Raw genomic sequence first — 22,885 nt, 5'->3', positions numbered from 1 at the left:
CGTTTTTGCTGTGGAATTTCTGCAGTGAAAACGCTTAAAAAACGCTTGGTAATCTGTGCCCCATGGTCCCCAATGAAAATCTGCATGTTCTGTGCACATGCTGCGGAATTTTCCGCAGCGGATTTTCCTTGCGGAAAAATCCGCAGCATGTCCATTATTTGTGCGTTTCTGCATGCGGATTTGAGGTCCCAATGCATTTGAAAAACGCAAGTCAAATCTGCATGTAAAAACGCGTGTAAAATCCGCAAGCGTTTTTACTGCCAAGAACATGCAGAAACGCTGCAGAAATTTCCTGCTTCATTTCTGCATCGTGGGCACTTACCCTAAGGGTATGTGCCCATGTAGCGTTTTACAAGAATATATGCTGCGGAATTTCCGCAGCGTAAACGCTTGTAAAACGCTTGGTAATCCGTCCCCCATGGTCCCCAATGAGAATCCGCAATTTCAATGCCCATGTTGCGGATTTTTCCGCGTTTTTGATGCGCTCAAAAATCCGCAGCATGTCCATTAATTTTGCGTTTACGCATGCAAAATTGCCTTATCAATGCAATAAAAAACGCAAGGCAATTCCGCATGTCCGAAACGCTTCTAAAACGCGCGAGAAACGCTTGCCAAATTCCGCATGCGTTTTTCCGGGAAGGGACATGCAGAAATGAAGCAGAAATTTTCTGCTTCATTTCTGCAACATGGGCACATAGAGTCTACGGCATCAGTGGAAAAAAAGGATGAGGAAAAAACTAATGCAACACAGAAGCAAAATGGATGACATGAGAGAAAAATGGTCCATTTCTCATGGATGTAAAAATTGATATGAAGTATGAATGCAGAGGTCGGGAGTAGTTAACTTGTTACATATTACTGAAGTGTCCTGTCTATGACTATAATGTATATGATCTGTGTGGGGTACACCTGTGACTGATATATATATGGTCAGGATTGTATTTGCCACCATCATCATGCTGCTGACATCGCTGTGCAGGGGTGTGATTGCGCTACTGAAGTCACTGTGCAGGGGTGTGATCACACTGCTGACATCGCTTTTAGTACAATTGTAGGCTGCAGTGTGGCCCTTGTGATGAGGCAGTGTGACCCCTGTGGTTGGGCAGTGTGGCCCTTGTGGTGGACAGTGTGGCCCTTGTGGTTGGGAAGTGTGGCCGCTGTGGTGGACAGGGTGGCCCTTGTGGTGGACAGGGTGGCTCTTTTGGTTGGACAGGGTGGCCCTTGTGGTTGGACAGGGTGGCCCTTGTCGTGGGGCAGTGTGGCCCTTGTGGTGGACAGGGTGTCCCTTGTGGTTGGACAGGGTGGCCCTTGTGGTGGGGCAATGTGGCACCTGTGGTGGACAGTGTGGCCCCTGTGGTGGACAGTGTAGCCCTTGTGGTTGGGCAGGGAGGCCCCTGTGGTGGACAGGGAGGCCCCTGTGGTGGACAGGGTGGCCCTTGTGGTGGGGCAGGGTGGTCCCTGTGGTGGACAGGGTGGCCCTTGTGGTGGGGCAGTATGGCCCTTGTGGTGGACAGGGTGGCCCTTGTGGTTGGATAGGGCGGCCCTTGTGGTGGGGCAGTGTGGCCCTTGTGGTTGGGCAGTGTGGCCCTTGTGGTGGGGCAGTGTGGCCCTTGTGGTTGGGCAATGTGGTCCCTGTGATGGGGCAGTGTGGCCCTTTTGGTGGACAGGGTGGCCCTTGTGGTGGGGCAGTGTGGCCACTGTGGTGGATAGGGTGGCCCTTGTGGTGGGGCAGTGTGGCCCCTATGGTGGACAGGGTGGCCCTTGTGGTGGACAGGGTGGCCCTTGTGATGGGGCAGTGTGGCCCTTGTGGTTGGACAGTGTGGCCCTTGTGGTAGGCAGTGTGGCCCTTGTGGTGGGCAGTGTAGCCCTTGTGGTTGGGCAGTGCGGCCCCTGTGGTGGGTAGTGTGAACCTTGTGGTGGAGAGGGTGGCCCTTGAGGTGGGGCAGTGGGGCCCCTGTGGTGGAGAGGGTGACCCTTGTGGTGGGGCAGTGTGGCCCTTGTGATGGGGCAGTGTGGCCCTTGTGGTGGGACAGTGTGGCCCTTGTGATGGGGCAGTGTGGCTCTTGTGGTGGACAGGGTGGCCCTTGTGGTGGGGCAGTGTGGCCCTTGTGATGGGACAGTGTGGCCCTTGTGATGGGGCAGTGTGGCTCTTGTGGTGGACAGGGTGGCCCTTGTGGTGGGGCAGTGTGGCCCTTGTGGTGGACAGGGTGGCCCTTGTGGTGGACAGGGTGGCCCTTGTGGTGTGGCAGTGTGGCCCTTGTGGTGGACAGGGTGGCCCTTGTGGTGCGGCAGTGTGGCCCTTGTGGTGGACAGGGTGGCCCTTGTGGTGGACAGTGTGGCCCTTGTGGTGGACAGGGTGGCCCTTGTGGTGGGGCAGGGTGGCCCTTGTGGTGGGGCAGTGTGGCCCTTGTGGTGGGGCAGTGTGGCCCTTGTGATGGGACAGTGTGGCCCTTGTGGTGCGGCAGTGTGGCCCTTGTGGTGGACAGGGTGGCCCTTGTGGTGGACAGTGTGGCCCTTGTGGTGGACAGGGTGGCCCTTGTGGTGGGGCAGGGTGGCCCTTGTGGTGGGGCAGTGTGGCCCTTGTGGTGGGGCAGTGTGGCCCTTGTGATGGGACAGTGTGGCCCTTGTGATGGGGCAGTGTGGCCCTTGTGATGGGACAGTGTGGCCCTTGTGATGGGGCAGTGTGGCTCTTGTGGTGGACAGGGTGGCCCTTGTGGTGGGGCAGTGTGGCCCTTGTGGTGGACAGGGTGGCCCTTGTGGTGTGGCAGTGTGGCCCTTGTGGTGGACAGGGTGGCCCTTGTGGTGCGGCAGTGTGGCCCTTGTGGTGGACAGGGTGGCCCTTGTGGTGGACAGTGTGGCCCTTGTGGTGGACAGGGTGGCCCTTGTGGTGGGGCAGGGTGGCCCTTGTGGTGGACAGGGTGGCTCTTTTGGTTGGACAGGGTGGCCCTTGTGGTGGGGCAGTGTGGCCCTTGTGGTGGACAGTGTGGCCGGCGGATGACACGGACACTGAGTTGCGCCTTCTGATCCCTCGATAAACAGAAAGGTAACAACCATACAAGACGCAGTGAATCTGCCCACAACCAAGATGGCGCCATGTGAATCGGAGGAGCACGTACAGAACGTCGTTACGTCAGGCTTCTGTAGATGCGCGGTACGGGCTCCATGCAGGGACAATTCCAATTTCCCGGCGGTGACGGTTTAATCCCGAGACGCTGAAGCCACGACATGCCGGAGAAAGAAATCGCGTTTGTAAGTTCCCGGTGACTGAAAGACGTGTGTACTGTGACATGTGCTGGTGCGGAATGCTGGGTGTTGTAGTCCCCACTAGGCAGCCTGTCCGTGTTTTCAGTGGACACAGAGGATTGACGCTGCCTTCCGACATGTAAGGCTTCCGTCTGTTACCGTTCATCTGGCCGTCTGATCTCCGTCCTGCAGGATTCCTCTGCACAGAGGTGGCTGATCTCTCAACTGATACATTGTAACAACCTCAGGCTTTCTCTGTCTAAGCTGCACTGCAAAAATAAGGTGCAATAGTTCTAGGACTGTACTGGGTCGTGTGGTGATGTTGTGTTTCTGTCTGAACCTTTCTCAAGGCTTTCTTAAAGGGGTGGTCCAGGCTCGGGGTACAAGTCTGCAGTTACTCTATGTGACTACAGACTTGTAAATCTTCACATTGCGCACTGTCAGGATTCTCTGGTGTCAGGAGCCGGCAGTCATGTGACTGCAAGTATGTGTTTGGAAACTTCTGGCCACAATCCAACTAGACATGTCTGTCCTCTGTCAATTCACCTGCATAGAGCAAGGCTGCGCAAGTCTAGTCTGCATGTGACCGCATGTATGTGATTTACATACTTCTGGCCACATTCCGACTAGACCTGTCCAGCCACATGCCATACTCTTGTATTTAGGGAGGGTGCACAAGTTTATTCAGCACATGACCTCATGTATTCAAATCACATACTTGCAGTCTCACGCATGCTGCTCCTGGACCAGATAATCCTGTCAGCGTGCACTTTGAGTGACTGCAGACTTGTACCCCAGACCCCTGCCGCCTATGCCTTCACCCATAGTGGAGAACGAACAGAAATTTTAGGAAGTGCACCTGTTTGTTCCTCTGTCCCTTTTTTCCTGTGGCCCCATTGTTGTATGCCCGTTTGGGGTCTGTGGAGGTAGTGGGCAGGAATATGGTTGCTGATGAGTTCTGATGGCCGTTGACTATCGCTGCCTGTCGTTGTTGACTATCGCTGCCTGTCGTTGTTGACTATCGCTGCCTGTCGTTGTTGACTATCGCTGCCTGTCGTTGTTGACTATCGCTGCCTGTCGTTGTTGACTATCGCTGCCTGTCGTTGTTGACTATCGCTGCCTGTCGTTGTTGACTATCGCTGCCTGTCGTTGTTGACTATCGCTGTCTACAGGAAGAAGATGACTTACAGTTCGAGGAGGAGATCCTGCGTAATCCGTACTCTGTCAAGTGCTGGATGCGATATATTGAATCCAAGCTCTCCTCCCCGGCTCATACCCTCAACCTGATCTACGAGAGGGCACTGAAGGAACTTCCGGGGAGGTAAGTGTCACCTGCAGCCGGATCTAGTCATCTTCTGTATGTTTCCAGATGTCAGGTTGTGTTCAAGTGTGAATTACGGGTTGTGGGTTTCTTAAGCAAACCCATTTACAGTAAAAAAAAAAAAAAAAAAAAAAAATTATTTAAAAAAAGTGCACATTTAGGGTCTGACTTTCGACATTTAATACCAGAGCATACGCTATGGCTCCTGGTCTTATCTGATTGTGTTCTTTTGTGACCCATATAGTTATAGTTTTTTTATATATTTTTTTTGCAGGCTATTACAATCTGAACACTTTCTTTTTGATCACATGTGCGTTGGTCAGAACTACCTTGTCCATAAAGCCTGTTTAGATCATCACGTGAGGTCACTGCTTTCTTTTAGACCAGGGATGTTGATGATGTAAAGGTATATTGCACAAGATATGCCATAAATGTGTGGTAGATGTAAGTGGCGCCACTGGCGGTGGAGAGGTGGCTGCAATTCCCTTACACGTTCCTGCGTACATGCGATTGGGCTTCATCCCCCCCCCCATCTTATTCTTGCTCTAGATTCAGGACCCATCTACCATACATTTATGGCCTTTCCCATGGGAAATGCCCTTTTAGCACCATATGAAGGACAAGCTGAGATGTCTCCTGTTTTTGAATCCACTCTTGGTTTTAGATTTAAAAACTGCATCTAAAAACCTAAACGTGTGAACACGCCTTTAGGGCCCTGCTGAGATCTGTGACTAGAACTTGGCCACAGTGCTGGCGGGGAATCTGAGACCATCTCCCGTCCCACGCAAGGTTCAGGCTGCAGATCTGATGGCACCAGGAAGACGTTCTTATTAATTGACGGTTCTGCTGTATTTTCTGCTTTTCCATAAATCCTTTCTACCATTGTATCCTCCAGTTACAAGCTGTGGTATGCCTACCTGAAGCAGCGCAGGAAGCAGGTGAAGAGGAGATGCATCACCGATCCGGCCTTCGAGGAGGTGAATAATTGCCATGAGAGAGCCCTGGTCTTCATGCACAAGGTAAAGACATTGCATCGGCCTCCATGTTCATCCTTCCTCTGCTTGTGACTGATCTGCTGTATAATGTGATGTCTCTGCCCTGATCAGATGCCCCGCATATGGCTGGATTACTGCCAGTCCCTCATGGACCAGTGCAAAATTACCCGCACGAGGAGGACATTGGACCGGGCTCTACGTGCTCTTCCCATCACCCAGCACCATCGTATCTGGCCCCTTTACTTACGCTTTGTCCGTGCACACTCCTTACCAGAGACTGCAGTCAGGGTCTACAGGAGATACTTGAAGGTAGGTGACTACTTTATTTGGTCCTTAAACTCAAGATATCATATGTGTGACAGCCCCCCATTCTTCAGCTGAGCGTGCTTGTGTTCTGAATGACTGCTACTATAAGTCCCTGGTGGCGGCTCATCTCCCCTTAGGAAATGAGGATTGGGCATGTTGAAATCCTAGTGCCCGATACTTTTATCACTAGTTAGGAGGCCGCCATCCACGGAAGGCCAGTCCTGCCGAAATCGATGAGCTCACTACTTGGACAACCCCTTCTGAATTCCCCCAGTAAAATAATAACACTTTTACGCACCATTCCAGTGTTGTCGGCACTGGCTCTCCCAGGGCTTGCATGACATTATGTCACGTGAACCCTGGGGCGAATCAGCGCTGGCTTCACTTTCCCATCTTCCGGACAAATCTAGACATTCGGAGGAAGTCAGAGCTGCGGGTGCTTTCACTTTCTTTGGAAGTCAATTACATCCATAGGAGAAGAGAGTGAAGCCAGCGCCGATTGACCACAGGGATTGCGTGACATAAAAATGTCTCGCAATCCCCGGGTGAGCCAGAGCAGACATTGCTGGAACGGCATCGGAGGTGAGTCTGTGTTATTATTTTACTGGGACAAAACATAGGGATTCAGAAGGAGGTTGTCCAAGTGGACAATCCCTTTAATCTATTGCGTATGACCAAGTTTACAACTACAGGCACATGGCAAATGTTGTTGAGAGAGGTGAGAATCACAAGATCCCCGGACATGTCTCCGGTATAACAGCGGCCCTTTCTGTCTGCTCCGTGACAGCTGTCTCCTGAGAATGCAGAAGAATACATCGAATACCTGCGCTCTGTTGACCGGTTGGATGAAGCAGCGTCCAGATTGGCAACCATTGTAAACCAAGATGACTTTGTGTCAAAGGAAGGAAAGTCAAATTATCAGGTGAGTGTGAAGAGACGGGCGCAAGACTTCACCTTTCTAGACGGAAGCATCTGATTGCCACTGGTCCACAATCTCACTTTGGGGCACTGCTGGGAACTGTTCTCCATTCTCTCTTATACAGGGAGGGATCCAGAGTTTACAATGCCCCCCCAAGTCTATAATGAATTCACTAAGAAGTGAGAAATATGGCTTGCTTCCTTGCTCCCCTTCTTCTCGGGGTGAAGTAACCACTCTTGTATGGCCATGTCCCAATGATAGCAGAGGATTGCTCCTCATTAGTAATAATCCGGCCCCTGTTCTCCCGCTCAGATCACACGTTATTTAATGTTTTTATTTTTTTTTCTGCCGAGTTGTAGTTTTTCAATGGCACCATTTATTTTTACCATAAAATGTATTGAAAAATTTCCCAAACAAGGTTAAATGACGAGAAAAAAAACACAATTCAGCCATTACTATGGGGATTTTGTTGTGACGGCATTCAGTATGCAGTAAAAAATGATCAATAGAGTTCTAAAAGGACTTCTTTTTTTTTTTTGTACTTTTTATTGGTAGTCCTAGTTTTTCTTACTTTTTCTTATCTATATATATATATATATATATGTGATTTTGAATTTTTGTAATGTATGTGTAATATATATATATATTATAGATGTATATTTTTTATTATAATTTATTATTTATGTATTATTTGAATGTTTAAGCATTTTTCAGTCCCCATATAATGTGTTATATGACTGCCCACCAATTTTTTCCATTGCAGCTATGGCAGGAGCTTTGCACCCTCCTGTCGCAGCACCCAGGTTCTGTCCGCTCTCTTGACTCCGCAGCCATCATCCGAGGCGGCTTGACTCGCTTTACAGACCAGAGGGGCAAGTTGTGGTGCGCACTTGCCGAATATCATACCCGCAGTGGCCATTTTGAAAAGGTAAGATCTCATCTGCCCATATTATTCCTGACGTGTGATTTCAGCCCTTTTTTATTTATTTTTTTTATTTTATGTGATTTTATTTTTTTATATAATTTATATAATTTTTTTAATGTAATTTTTATGCCAGGCTTCTCAGTGCAATTCTCTCTTATCCCAGGCTCGAGATGTCTACGAGGAGGCCATTCAGACCGTCACCACCGTGCGAGACTTCACTCAGGTGTTCGACAGTTACGCTCAGTTTGAAGAAAGCATTATAGCTGCCAAAATGGAGACAGTCAGTGAGATGGGGAAAGAAGAGGAGGGTAAGAATCCACTTATATGGGTTATATCTTGTCTTACCTTACTGACTACTAGGACCCCCAGTCATCCTGAGAACGGAGCTCTGCGGAGATCTAAGAATGGATGTAGACATGATACTCGTGCTCCATTCATTTTGCAGACCCCCTTAGGATTGCTGAGTATCGATAAGGGGTAAAACTTTCTCCTCATACTGCCCCCTATGTGTTGTTAGATGACCTAGATCTGGAGCTGAGATTGGCTCGCTTCGAGCAGCTGATGGAGCGGAGACCGCTGCTACTTAACGGGGTGTTACTGCGACAGAACCCACACAATGTTCACGAGTGGCACAAGAGGGTGCAGCTGTACCAAGGCAAGCCCCGAGAGGTGAGTTGTGCCCTAATTTTGCCTTTATACTCCTTTTTGTGTTTTTTCGTTTTGCATTAAATGCATTTTTGCCTTCTAGATTATTAACACCTACACAGAAGCCGTCCAGACGGTGAACCCGGTGAGGGCCGCCGGGAAGCCACACTCTCTATGGGTGGCATTCGCCAAGTTCTATGAGGACAATGGACAAATAGATGACGTGAGTGGTGGTTTATTTCGGGATTTGACCCTTGCAGCTTCTTGCCATCTATTAGCCGGGACCCAAGGAAACAACGTTGTTGATCCAGAAGAAAGTTATAGTCTCATAAACCTTAAGAGTGATTTGCCCCAAAATGGTGGAGTGGAAAAAAATCCTCCCAGTTCCCCATGGATCAGCCTTCGAGGACACATTTCAGCTTCTGTTATTTTTTCTTTCTCATATTATTTTGGCTCAGGCTGTGACGGGCGTGTGATCAGAGCTTCTCTCCGTTGAAGTACAGAACAGAGGAGGCCGATATATAGTTGATGCTGAACCCACTTGTGACTTAGGATAAAAAACAAAACAGCGCCACACCTGTCCACAGGTTGTGTACGGTATTGCAACTCCCATTTACTTCAATGGAGCAGAGCTGAAATACCAGACGCAGCCAATGGGCAGAATTGGCGCTATCTTTTTTTGAAGGAAAGTGGCTTCACATAAGATGTTACCATCTTGCCGTTTCTTCACCTACAGGCGCGGGCGATACTGCAGAGAGCGACGCAGGTGCAGTACACCCATGTGGATGACTTGGCCTCGGTTTGGTGCCAGTTTGGCGAGATGGAGCTGAGACATGAGAATTACGAGGAGGCGCTGACTATATTAAGGGTACGGAAATGTAAACTTTGCCTCTGAATTACACATTGTGTCGGATTAGAAGTAAAAATCTGATAATCCAGCAAGTGTGTGTCCATGTTTAACCCCTTCCCAGCAAAGTTGGGTCCCTGTAAATGGACTGGCCTCGGTGTCCTAGTGCGCAGCAGATTCTGACTGTGTTATACAGCCTGAATCCTCCTCTAACAGCAGTGATTGGAGTCCCTTACTGGTGGAGCTGAGGTTTGGTATGTGTGGGAATGGTGGACGGAAAGAGTGGAAGGTTCACCCGGTATGGCTGGAAACGGTAGATATTCAGCAAATAGCAGGAGAGGTGGAGGAATTCTTCCAGAACAATATGGGAAGTACAGCCATAGGAACTGTGTGGGACACAATGAAGGCTTATGCTAGGGGTTTATTGATTCGAGATATATCCAGATGTAAAAGTCAGAACAGATTGGAGGAAAGAGAGGCATTGGCTGCGCTGAGGGGGGCAGAGGATGAGTTGGTGCTTAATCCCACCATAGAGGCGCAACAGAACATGAAGGAAGCTCAAAAAAAAAAGGTGGATAAAATATTTTTGGCCAATGGGGAAAAGAAGAGGGAATTCCAAAAAATTGTCTTTTATGAAGAGGGTGAAAAAGTTGGTCACCTGTTGTCTGCTATAGCGGCAGCGCAGAGGGAACCGGGATTTGTGTATGGTCTCTTGGATCCAACTGGCACTTTAGTCACTGAAACGCGAGATATCTTGAGGGTGTTTAGAGACTTCTATAGTGATCTATATAACTCTAAATTAAGGAACACGGGAGATGATATAGACCAATTTTTGAGGGGTACTCAGATATCTAGGCTTAGTGAGGAGGCTAGGGATAGCTTGGAGGGCCCCCTGATGGCGGAGGAGATGGAGGAAGCTTTGGCTTCAATGGCAAATAATAAAGCTCCAGGTGCAGATGGTTTACCGACAGAATTCTATAAACATCTTAGAGATGTACTATTGCCAAAATTAAAAGATGTGTTTTTGGCGGCTCTGGAGGTGGGAGAATTACCGGAGTCAATGCGGGAGGCTACGGTGGTGGTTTTGCCCAAGGCAGATAAGGACCGGACACAGCCAGATTCGTATAGACCCATATCCTTAATACCGGCTGATATTAAAATTTTAGCTAAAGTAATGTCTAACCGATTGAGCCGGGTGGTCTCTGGTGTTGTACACCCGGATCAGTCAGGATTTATGCCGGATAGATCGACGGCCATTAACTTGAGGCGACTGATGCCCAAATTGTTGTACGTTTTACATAACTCCCCTGTGTGGATCCCTCGGTCGGTGTTCCAGCAATATTTAGAGATCTGGTCTGGGGTGGAGGGCAGCCTAGGATTAAGCTGGAGACTCTCCAGAGGCCGAAGGAGGAGAGGGGTCTCGCTCTACCAAACCCATGGGTATATTTTTTGGCAGCACAGTCCCAACATATTAGAGGGTGGGTGACGGGGGGCAGTGAAGGGGACTATTCAGGCGGTTCTGGAACTTCATCTTAAAAAGAGTCCATTGGTAATGGGTCTAGAAACCGGACTTTTTGGGAGGATGGGCAAGTCATACCTGATCTGTGGCCTAGTCCATAAATTGTGGACAAGGGTGAAGAAGATCAGAGGCATAGTGGGGCTGACAACGTATACTCCTATTTGGGATAATGAAAACCTATGTGAATTTTACAAAATAAGAGAGCTGAGAGGCTGGGTGGTAAAGGGTATACAATATATCTACCAATTGATAAAGCATCAAAACCCTAGAGACGCTGAAAGAGGAATCTCACTTATCGGACAGACACAGCTATCAGTATACACACGTTAAACATGCGTTTATTAAGCAAAGGAAAATCAAGAACCTGTCTGTTCAAAGGGATATCGTTATTGATTATATTTGTATGGGGGGATGTACGAAAGGTGTCATATCTACGGTGTATGCGGATCTGCTTCACACCTTTCTACTGAATTATCCTGTTTTGGCTAAGGGAAAGTGGGAAGCAGATGTTGGTACCATTGAGGATGACAGGTGGGAATCCATATTAGAATATATCCCCAAGTTGTCTCTAAGTGAACCTGCCAGAATGTCCCAACTACTTCTTATTCACAGAGCGTATAGGTCGCCTGATTTTTTGTTCAGAATAGGGGTACGGGAGACCTCGGATTGCCCGAGATGTGGGTCAGAAGCTGCCGGTATACTACATGTTATGTGGAGTTGCCCAAAACTTGCAAGCTATTGGTCTGAAGTAGTTGCCCTAATTGAAGGGCGTTATCACTGTATAATTCCTAGAATTCCAATAGTTTGCCTGTTGGGATATGTGGAGGAACTTGTGGGGAATGATATCGCAAAATTGGCAATTGCCAGACTATTATATGCAGCTAGAAAGGTAATAGCCAGGTATTGGGTGCGAATGGAGCCTCCCTCTAGACAAGAGTATATAAGACAGGTGGATTATGTGGTACGGATGGAGTAGAAAATCTATTTCAAAAGGAAAAATGCCAAACTCAGTGACAACCTATGGGCACCATGGAAGGTGTGATTAATGCTATTGAAGGGAAGATTCCGGTGAATACACTACGAAATGCATTGAAATGGTTATAGGATGTTTTGTGGGATATTGGATCATATCTTATATAACGATGAGGGATTATTGCTGTCTGTTAAAGGGGAGGGGGGTTGAGGGTGGGATTCTTTTTGCTAATAAGAAAATGGAAAATTGTTATACTGAAGTTGTATTTCATTATTTTTTTTTTCTAAATGAATAAAAATTTATCTGATTTTAAAAAAAACAAAACAGCAGTGATTGGAGCGAAGACCCGAGCGCTGCTGCTCCCCATTAAATGCCGCTGTCAATCAAAAGGGGAATTATAATTTGTAACAAGAACAAAGGCCCCAATTCATCATTGCCTTTGTGCCTATGGTTTTTTTTTCAACTAGTTTTGTGACTTTTTCTTTTGCACCCAATTCATTATTCTGTTTGCGCCTTTTATTGAAGTCTGTTTTATATTTGCTCTTTTTTTCTATTGGTTTCCAGCTGATTAATCAATTGAGACCTTTTAAAAAGTTTCATAATTTGCCTCGACTCCAATCCAACGTTCCCCCCAGAGTATTTTTCAGTACGAGTTGGCGCCAAAAGTCTCAAAAGCAGTACAAGACGAGGAAAAAAAAACAACACCTTTTTGTTAGACTTGGTACCAAATTCATGAATCACGTGCACCATTTTTATGAATTTGACGACAAAAATGGCAAATAACACCAAAAGACAAAAAAGGAAAAAATGACTTAAAAAAAAGCTAATGCAAATCATGAATCGGGGCCTAAATGTGTTTCCGTTGCTGCGGCCATTTTTGCATTAGTGACAATAGTCAATTGTGGTTATGGTTGTTCCGTTTGCCTTACCTTCTCCCTAATTTATAACTTTTTTTTTTCTTTTTTATTTTACATGCCGATAGTTATCACTTTCCGTTCACCTCTTGTACTTTGGTAACCGTGTTATGTCTCTGCTTGCAGAAAGCCACGGCGATACCTGCCCGCAAGGCTGAATATTTTGATGCCTCGGAGCCGGTGCAGAACAGACTGTACAAGTCCCTGAAAGTCTGGTCCATGCTGGCGGACCTGGAGGAAAGTCTGGGCACTTTCAAGGTACTAATATCACTTGTCTTCCTTTGGTATTATACTTATTGTTAGTGCATCAGAGAATACCCCAGATATTCCCTCTATGGTCCATCAGTGCTTTTTAAAGGGTAACTACATTTTACATTATTTTTTTTTATATACACGTAGGTACTGCACCCTTAAATGTGCTGCAGGTCAGAGGAAGTCTGAGTCCCACCGATCACTCAAAAAACCCTTGTGCACTTAACTTCTGCGTCAGTGCATGGACAGAGCGGTGTATGGGCTCAGTAGTAAGTCCGCGAGCCCCTGCGCTGCTCTGTCCAAAAATTAGACCCGGAGCCCCCACTGATCTACATCACTGTTTTGGGGTAATAACAAAATATAAAATATGTACCTTTTAACTGCTTTCCTGATGACCGCCCCTGCAAGTGTTGATTTAAAGGGATTGTCCAGTTGCAATTTTATGCACTTTTTTTCCCAAAGTTATACAACTCACTAATACGCTTCAAGTTTCCCAAATATCCTGATCTGAAGGTATGTGCTCCAATTCTGGCAGGTCCATTTCCGTTTTGTACTGAACAGCGTCTTTTGTGTTAGTTGTCGACAGCGCTCTGTGCAAGGGGGACTGGCTGACTGCCTCATGATGAAAAGCCAAGCCAGCCTCCTTTGCACACAGCCGATATAGGAAACGCTGTCCTCTTATGAGCGCAAGCCAAAAGTGGAGCTGCTGGTACAGGAGTGGATATCTTTTAGAATTGGGAAAACATATAATAATTATTATGGATAAAGTATATTAATAATTTCTATCTAATAAATAATAATCCATCACTTTTATGCACATTTTAAGGATACTCAAATTTTTAGCTGGACAATGGACAACCCCTTTAAAGATCTTCCATAGAAAGCACTCCGGTGGTAATAACTAGTGTACTTATGGCGTACTTGAACACCAAGTGCAATCCTAATTGGGTGTATACAATTTGTATCACCCCTGTCCATGTTATAGGATTGGGGGGCTCTGTTCTGGCCAATACTAGGGATTTTAAGTGGAAAATCCTAGCAAAGAGTTTAGAAATTTACATCGACAGAAGGAAGAATTTTCAAAGTCCTTTTTTTTCCCTATATAGTGACTAAAGGGATTCAGTCAGCAGGTTTTTGTTATTTAATCTGAGAGCAGCATGATGTAGGAACAGAGAGCCTGATTCCAGGGATGTCACTTGCTTAGCAGCTTTCTGTAGATTCAGTACAATCAGTGTTTTATCAGCAGATTTTTCACTGCAGGACTAGGTGTCACATGCCTAGTAGTCCAGCTCATCTTTGTAACCCCGCCCTCACAGCTGAATGGCGGCAAGCTGCCAATCAGGGGAGTGGGCGGGGTTATACACAGCTCAGCATTCTGAGCACTGCTACATCTGCAGCAGGAAAAAAACGTGATTTCTATGAAAACTACACCAAGCAGCCCAGTAAGTGATACATCGCTGGAATCGGAGTCTCAGCCCCTACATCATGCAGCTCTCAGATTACACAGCAAAAACTTGCTGACAGATTCCCTGTAATAAACCCCTAACCTCTTCATTATGATACATCAGTAAGTGATTAATCAAATCGTTCCAGGTATCTAGACCTGGGTGGCTCTTATTTCATATCCTCACTTTCTATAATAAGATGTTACATTCTCGGATATTCTGTCCCCACAGTCCACTAAGGCGGTATACGATCGCATTATTGACCTCCGCATAGCCACCCCACAGATCATCATCAATTACGCCCTCTTCTTAGAGGAACACAACTACTTTGAGGAAAGTTTCAAGGTAGGTGTCGGTATTACCCCCAGTAGGTGTGCGCATACTTTCACCTCTGGTGATGGTTCTGTCATTCATGACGCCCCTCTCTTCCCAGGCCTACGAGCGCGGCATCGCCCTGTTCCGGTGGCCCAATGTGTATGACATCTGGAGCACTTACCTGTCTAAGTTCATCGCTCGCTATGGAGGGAAGAAGCTGGAGAGAGCCCGGGACCTCTTTGAACAAGCCTTGGATGGTTGTCCACGAAAGTTTGCCAAAAGTTTGTATAGCAAAATCTAATTCTGAGATGTTGGATGGGGAACAATCTTTATTTTTTTGTCGCTTACTGTTGCCTCTTTTCTTATCCTGATAGATATATTTCTACTGTATGCAAAACTGGAGGAAGAGCATGGTCTGGCCCGGCACGCCATGGCTCTGTACGAGCGAGCGACTCAGGCGGTTGAACCAGGAGAGCAGTATGAGATGTTTAACATTTACATTAAGAGGGCGGCTGAAATATATGGCGTCACACACACCCGCAGTATTTACGAGCGAGCCATTGAGGTATTGGCGTTACTACTAAATTTCAAAGAAATGAATAATTTCCACTCCTCCTTGGGCCCTTGTTATAAGGGTAAAAGACCAGATTTACCTTTCGTTTCCACTCCCATTCTCTTCATCAGGAAGGGAAGTGATTGTGTCCCATCCATGAGTCATCTGACTGCAGGGTTAGGTGGCTGGTGGTCAGGACATCACCTCCAGTCCAGACGGAGAGCATCAGAGGGGTGGGCATACTAGTGGTATTGCTCCTTCTTTTTTTATAAGGATGGTCTCACCTCTGTATGAAGAAAGTTCTCACCATCAGGAATCAAGAGGTGGCCACCACATGCATGACTCTCTCCATTCACTTCTATGGGAGTTCCAAAAATAACCAGACAAGCAAGTTGAGCAATTTTCAAAACTCCTACCGAACTGAATGGAGAGAGTAGCGCATGGGCGGCCACTTCTTGATTCTTGACGGCTCTTGAGATCGATGCAGGTCTCACTTCTGGCACCGATACCCATCTCAAGAATGGTCCCTGTCTATCTTGGGAACATCGCTGTCAAAAAATAATGAACTTCTCTCTCTATTCACTTTTATAGGAGTTTGGTAAATTGCTCAGCACGCCTGCTTGGTTATTTTTGGAACTCCCATGGAAGTGAATGAGGGAGAGTTGGGACCTGCATTGATCAGATATTTGTCAAATCCTGTGGGTTAAGTGATAATGGGATGTTCCCATCTCAGAGATTTATGAAAACTTCTGAAAGCAGATTTTGTCGTTTATGGTGCATTGTGATTCTTCTCTCAGATTTTGCCGGATGACCAGGCCCGGGAGATGTGTCTGCGGTTTGCTGACATGGAGTGTAAATTAGGAGAGATTGACCGCGGCCGAGCGGTTTATTCCTACTGCTCTCAGATGTGTGATCCCCGGGTGAGTGCTTGAAGCCTTTGGGATTCCCAGCCAGGACATCATTTTATAGAGGTCATCATGACATCGTGTTAACATAAATGTCCTTGTTGCAGTTGACCGCAGTGTTTTGGCAGACCTGGAGAGATTTTGAGGTCCGGCACGGTAACGAAGACACCCTGCGTGAGATGCTGCGGGTGAAGCGTAGCGTCCAAGCCAAGTATAACACACAGGGGACGTTCCTCGTGTCTCAGAGGTTGAGGGCCGAAGGAGGAGGTGCGAATGAGGACAGTAAAGGTAAACTTATTGTGTATTAACCAGTGACGGGGTCAGGTAGTACAATTCACACACCAGGAGTGTGGGGAAGAGGTTATGGATAGCGGGAAACTTCAAGTAATGCTCCAGGCAAAATCTAGTGCAAGACCTGGGGTGGTTGTAGATGACAGGGGCTCAGATAACATCAGAGAGAGAGGACCCCTGTCACAATGGGCCCCAAGACCCTTTGTTCATTGGCTTCTCCCACGTTCAGTCTATACATAGCCTTCCAAAATATATTTTAGAAGGCTATTTGGCATCCAGAATACTACGTTCTCCTAAACCACAAAATGCCACACGAACGGTCATAGAAATGTATCTAGATGGACATGGAAAGGTATGAAAAACCAACAGGGAGTATAAAACTTGCATGCGTTATCCGGATGGTGCAGTTTTCTTGCACCTTAATGTGACCGAGACCCACGTTGAAAATGAAATTTAACCCTTTTGTGCTGCAGAACGTGGCCACTCTTGTGGGGTGGACCATTTTCCTGCCTACGGTAATACCGATCAATCTCCTACGAATAGAGCAGCTCAATGTCGCTTAGGAAAATCGGGCATGTTGATAATGTCTTTGTTCCTGCGGCCTCTTCTTAAGGACATTTTCCTACTGTAGACATATATTGCTTGTCCACAAGATGGCTAATGATCTGATTGCTCAGAGCTGCACAGACAACTAGAACAAAGGTCCCGAACCCACAGATAGTGAATGTAATGGTCAAGTGCATGCTTAACCTTCTTGATCCATGGGCCAGTTTGGGCAGTGCTGGAGAACAATGGAACATTTTTGATCCTCGCTCTCCGGTTTGTTGGGGGGCGGCACTGTTAGAGGGTTATTTCCAAGAGAATGTCTAATTCCTTTATCCCTGCAAGTGTTCACTAACCACCTCAGTGCCGTAACAGATCCATGTATTGTTATATAGAGAGGAGGAGGACACAGTTTCTCTCGCTCTCTGCCTGTGTGAGGGGACCCTAGGGGCAATGCACTCTATTGGTCTGATTGTCACCAGGAATATCTGGTATCTTTTCAGAACCAGCGGATGAGATGCAGGCTCTGGAGCAGAGAGCGGCTGTGGTGGCAGCAGAGGCCGAGAAGGACAAACCTCAGATGAAGGAGAAGATCCTCTTTGTCAGGTCTGTATAGTCTGGGTGCTGTATCCATCCCTTCAGGAGGCACTGTTTTACTTTGCATTTACGTAATGGACCTGTTTTTACCTTTCCGTGCAGATCTGATGCCTCCCGTACAGAATTAGCAGAGCTGATGCTTCAAAATAATCCAGATGAGATAAATATTGGAGATGAAGATTCAGAAGAGGAGCTGGAGCCGGACGGTGAGTGAAATATTGGACACATATGTGGGTGTATTATGTGCGCTTTAATTCGAGATAGATCTCATTGCATAGGGAAAATGGCTAAACTCCACATGTAAGTATTGTATTAGATGGTCCATAGTTGCGGGTTCTGATATTTTTGACAGCAAGAGAGCCATGGGCTGCGCATAATTACTGGAAGAGACAGTTCGGTTTTTACGACTTGTTAGCTTCCACAACACGTAAAAATCATAAGACCGGATTCTCATGGATCTGTTCTGACCGGCTGTCATGATGCTAGTGTGAACAGTTCTTGTATATTGTACCCCTTCAAATCAATGATTGAATGTTAGTCTATAATGGTTGTGTTCTATCTGTGGAAAGTATGAATCTAAGGGAAGAGTAAGACAGCCGTATAAGTCTGACGATAATCTCAATGCTTGGATTGGCCGTTGGCTCTCCCGACCCGAGCGTGATAGCTGCATAGAAATACATGCTGCCATGCTCAGGTTGGGAGAGCTGCCAACCCGTCCAAGCATTGCATTACAATCCTCGTCAGAGTTATAAGGCCATCTGATTTTATGCACGTGTATGTTAAGGATGAAACAACTGAATGAGGCCCACTGGGGGCTGTACACGTCTCTATGCTTTTTTTGAGGACCGACTGTCCAAAAAAAAAAAAAAAGTTTGATCTTTGATCAAAACCATTCACATAAATGGGGTTGTGAAAAGCAGACGGCAGACAGACAGAGCTTGGTTTTCTGCCTACGAGAAAAGTGGACACCACAATAATGGTAGAAATGGAGACATGGACCAAAAAAGAATGAAAATTAAATCCAGCACACTTATAAAAACAATGTTAGGCTCTGAACACCTTTGTGTTGTAGTTTCCATTTAGCCCGTATTGCAATAAATCCCACCAAGGACTGGGCGACGGTGGTTTTGGGCATCCTTGTGCTGGCAAAATTTCAACATTCAGTTAAATATTTATTTGAAAAAAAAAAACAAACTAACCCCCTTCTCTCCTATAGCTTCTATTAGACACTGAAATAATCCATTTTTTTTTCTCCAGAGGTGCAGCTGGAGCAGAAGTCGGTCCCTTCTTCCGTTTTTGCGGGTCTTGCTGATGACTGAACCCGTTCCTGTCCACCTTCCCCCACCAAATAAAAAGACAAACGACAACGTTTTCATTCTCCTTGATTGATTTTTTTTTTTTTTATATACAAATAATTGCAAAATCATTTAATATAGATATTTATAATAAATCTGTATGTATATTATAAATACATGTGGCGGGGTAGCTGGTCATCAGCTATGGAGTCCAGACTCGCTGAGACTGTGCCGCCTACGATTCATCCATTGTTATCTGCAATAGGTTTATAAATAGTGTATGATGAGTTCTGTGGGGGCGGTGCCTATATCCTCAGGGGTGGGGCTAACAATCAGAAGGTGGAGCTAAACACAGTTCATATTTTCTCTAGCCTCTTCATTATATTAACCCTACAGCTACTGTATATAGCTAAGCACTGCAGTTTAGGGAACTTTTAGGTTCATGTCTAAGCTGCAGCATAAAAACCTGACTCGGTAGAGTTTGTTCTACTGATACGAGCCTACCCATTGTATGACAAAGTGTGCTTGTGCAGAGCATAGTCACCCTTCCTGCAATTTTATACAGTCGTTTGTGCTGACTATAAAAGCTCAGGTAAAAAAAAAAAGTTTTAGGATGGGAGAAGAACCACAACTCCCAGCATTCTAGAACAGTGGCAGGGTGCAACAGAACATCTACTACCCTATCAGTAGCCATAGCTTATCCACAAAGGGTAATTTCAGGTAATATAGTTATATTAACCAATTCAATGGAGTTGGCTCAGTGAGTACATGCACCAGGCTTACAGCCCTAATCCAGACAAGAGCAGTTAGGGTAGATGGATGTAGAGCCAGCAGCAAGCATCTGCCGTGTGATTCTTGACCAAGAGGGTACAGACTTATAGGCTAATTGGAAAGTAATGAACTTTCTTAAAGGGGCAGAACACTTAAAGCTCATTTCTTACATTATAAACAGCTTCCATCCAGCTTTCAGCCTGGATATTTAGAACCTACAAATACTATCTACATCTTTAGAGAAGAAAGAAAAGGCAAAGGAGGTGCCAGCCGACTTATTCTGCAGCGAGTGGCTAGAATATAAATACCACCACCCTTTATTTCTCCGCCTTTTTTGTCAAAGTCAGGGGCGCCTAGGCTACTAGGATCCAGCCCCTGTAACTTAGGATTTATAAAAAGAATGGGAATACTGAAAAAAAAAAAAAAAAATAGGCTCACTAGCCTATGTTAAAAAGAAAAGCAGCCTTCCAACAAGCACTACTCCGAAACCTGGGGCAAATATTTTAAAGCATGGAGTAAGGAAGCACAAGACAAGGGCCATATCTTGAGCAGATACATAGCACTGGACATGCAGCACAACAGTGAACCATGGACGACCAAAGAAGCCACGGCAGTGATGATGGTAGGTGAAAAAGGCAAGGCAGTGGATACCCACCATGGAGGAGTCCATGGTTGCATTACAAATGGGACAGGCAGTGAATGGATGTGCTAAATAAGTGAAGAGCAGAAAACCATTGTAAAGAAAACCAGTGGTCCAAGTAGCCATGCAGACACAAGATGAAATGGACACCTAGCGACTTTCAGCAGGAAGAAAGGAGGTCACTACAAGTGAACTGGACTTATAGCTTTGGAATGTAGCAAGCAAACCATAAATGAAGACCAAGAATGGGGGAGAAGGGGGGGGGGTGAAAGGTCATCTTCACGAGCAGATACATCTGCCATTCTGTACTGTGTAAAGTGTTGAAGGCACCGATGCAAAATCTGGTGTTGACTACAGTAGTGTTAGATATGTGGCACCAAGTTCACGGAAGGCACCAGCTTGGCACATCATAGAGGGTGAGAAGACAGAAGAGCTCTTTTCTTCATAGACAGGTGGAAACTACTGGGCCTACATTCATAAACGTCATAGAACACCAGTCATCAGTTTAAGATCGAAGCCTATACAACCAGCGAAGCGTCAGACCTTCGAGAGAACATGTGAGGAATAGGCACAACCTGACCTACACTGTGGACTCTAGATCCCTCGCTAGTGATCAAAGAAATAATGATGATAAACCCCCTGGGAGGTGAAATTAAAGAGTGGCAGAAGTAAAAGGACATGGCCTAACAGATCAAATTGGTACAGTTCATTTGGGAGTGCCGGCTTTTTTGGGAGTAGTGGGCCTCTTACTCTGCCAGAGATGACCTTGGATTGTAAAGGCGTCAACACTCATGGACATGGTCTTGCTAGGTATCTGTGTGAATCGTTTGCGGTCCGAACTGTACTTGAAGATTTCTTCGACCATGGTCAGATTTATCGTTCGTGGACCGTAGCCGGCCAGACGAGTGAGCTCATCAGTCTCAGAGGAAAAGGTATAAACCGCTCGAAACTGGCAACTACTGTCACGGAACAGGATGAGAAAGTGGTTGGCTTGGCTCTTGTCCATGTCCTAGATAAAAAAAAATAAAAAGAGAGGATTTTAACATTATCCAAGTAAACACTTTGGTAGCAGAGCTAAAGTCAACAAGCCAAACCACTTAATAAAGCCACCTCCGGGTATCCACGACTTTGGCTAGCACCTGTTCGACAGATTTAAAGTGGGCTTGTCAGCTTGGAAAACATTTACCAAATATACAGTGAATCTGCAATTTTAGTAGCATTACAATGCTGCCGGGCCACCTTACTGAAAGTGCAGCTATCGGGAGCCGCCGGCTTTCAGTCATGAGGGTCGTGAACAAAGCGGCTACAGTCACCGCTCAATATACCGTAAGCATGCCTTTGGACTTTGATTGACAGGTAGCTCTGCAGTGCACCTATGGATAGTGAGCTGTCAAAGTGCCAGGGCATGCTTACAGCCACTCACTGTATACTCAGCAGTGACTGAATCCCGTCGGGCATGCTTCTGACTGAAAGCTGGAAGAAATTAGTTCATTTTCTCCTGGTAGCCGTGCTTTCAGTAAGGTGGCCAGCCAGCATCACAACACTGTAGATTAACCTTATAATTCTACCATGTCCCATATCGATCACAGACCTTGCAATAATAATAATAATGTTGCCTGAGAATTAATAGTCCCCATTTAAGGAGTACACAACTAAAGCTCCCACACATTAATTTTACATTTCAAGCCACTTTCCAACATTTACCGAAAGTGAAGTGTTCCTTGTCACGGCATATGAGCCCTTAGAATAAAATGTTCTACATCTAATGACATGGCACATATCTTCCGATCTCATCTCTTTTTATCACATACTGTTCACTGGATAGTGTGGAGCATACGTGCATCCGTGAAACCCATTATGTTGGCAGCACGTATGCTCGGCCCACAGATCTTACTACACATGCGTCTACGGACGAATCTCTAGGTATCATGGGAACTGTAGTCTAGGAAGCCTAGAAATCACCATGAAACCGATGTTAACCAAGCAAGCCCCAAACAGGAAATTTTAATATGCAGATCATTTTACTGTCAGACAATCCTTTTTAACTATTATTTTTAATCAATACATGCAAAAAATATATACATACAGTGTCTCTAAAAATAAGCCCTAGCATGATTTTACAGGATTTTTGGAGTATGCTTGAAATATAAGCCCTACTCCAAAAATAAGCCCTAATTACAGTCTGCGCCAGCATAGGGGGTGGAAATCTGGGCAATTGCAAAGGGCCCCCACTCCCTTAGGGACCCCTATTAACTGTGGAAGTCTAGAGGAACTAGGCTGGTATGTACTGTATGTGCGTATATACATGTGTATGTATGTGCACTGTGTGTATATACCGTATTTTTTGGACTATAAGATGCACTTTTTTTCTTAAGAAAAGTGGGGGGGTGCGTCTTATAATCCGATATACATAAATACTTTGGCTGTGGGTGGTGGGGGGAGCGACAGTGGCGGAATAGCGGTGCACAGGAGGCAGCAGCCGCCTGCTGCAGCCTACACTGTGCCCGCTACTAAAGAAAATGAATATTCACTGCTCCCATGGGTGTGGTGAATATTCATGGCCTTTAATAGCGGGCACGCTGACCGCCGAGCGCAGAAGGAGCCGCGCTGCAGCTAAAGTGTGCGCGCTATTAGAGAGAATGAATGATCACTGTTCCCCACGCACGAAGTC

General features: G+C 46.2%; 2 protein-coding genes across 4 annotated transcripts in view; one reads left to right on the top strand and one right to left on the bottom strand.

Moving 5' to 3' along the window:
* The first annotated feature begins 3,124 nt into the window (after positions 1-3,124).
* XAB2 (XPA binding protein 2) lies at positions 3,125-18,879 on the top strand. The gene is made up of 19 exons (XM_073653918.1): positions 3,125-3,249; positions 4,416-4,564; positions 5,460-5,583; positions 5,671-5,868; positions 6,653-6,787; positions 7,548-7,712; positions 7,873-8,017; positions 8,227-8,378; positions 8,458-8,577; positions 9,091-9,222; positions 12,734-12,865; positions 14,536-14,649; positions 14,738-14,900; positions 14,994-15,184; positions 15,970-16,092; positions 16,185-16,365; positions 17,415-17,517; positions 17,611-17,714; positions 18,766-18,879. Exons 1-19 carry the CDS (start codon positions 3,226-3,228, stop codon positions 18,825-18,827), a joined length of 2,517 nt encoding a protein of 838 aa, XP_073510019.1. The 5' UTR covers positions 3,125-3,225; the 3' UTR covers positions 18,828-18,879.
* A 1,101-nt stretch (positions 18,880-19,980) lies between these two features.
* Positions 19,981-22,885, bottom strand: part of CAMSAP3 (calmodulin regulated spectrin associated protein family member 3) — a 106,409-nt gene continuing 103,504 nt past the window's right edge. For all 3 annotated transcript variants that reach the window (XM_073653914.1, XM_073653915.1, XM_073653916.1), the window contains one exon: positions 19,981-21,223. In XM_073653914.1, coding sequence (XP_073510015.1) covers positions 20,921-21,223 — 303 coding nt within the window. In that variant the 3' untranslated portion in view covers positions 19,981-20,920. The remainder of the gene's footprint in view (positions 21,224-22,885) is intronic.

Source organism: Phyllobates terribilis, unplaced genomic scaffold (assembly GCF_046119375.1).
Source record: "Phyllobates terribilis strain yellow unplaced genomic scaffold, ASM4611937v1 Scaffold_11__3_contigs__length_659146591, whole genome shotgun sequence".
Classification (NCBI taxonomy): domain Eukaryota; kingdom Metazoa; phylum Chordata; class Amphibia; order Anura; family Dendrobatidae; genus Phyllobates; species Phyllobates terribilis.
This window is presented reverse-complemented; position numbering and strand designations above follow the sequence as displayed.

Bases quoted from the DNA above. Each gene is read 5' to 3' on its own strand.
- XAB2 (XM_073653918.1), top strand. From the start codon at position 3,226: ATGCCGGAGAAAGAAATCGCGTTT. The intron at 12,866-14,535 runs GTACTAATATCA...CTGTCCCCACAG, and splicing joins AAAGTCTGGGCACTTTCAAG to TCCACTAAGGCGGTATACGA. The intron at 16,366-17,414 runs GTAAACTTATTG...GTATCTTTTCAG, and splicing joins TGCGAATGAGGACAGTAAAG to AACCAGCGGATGAGATGCAG.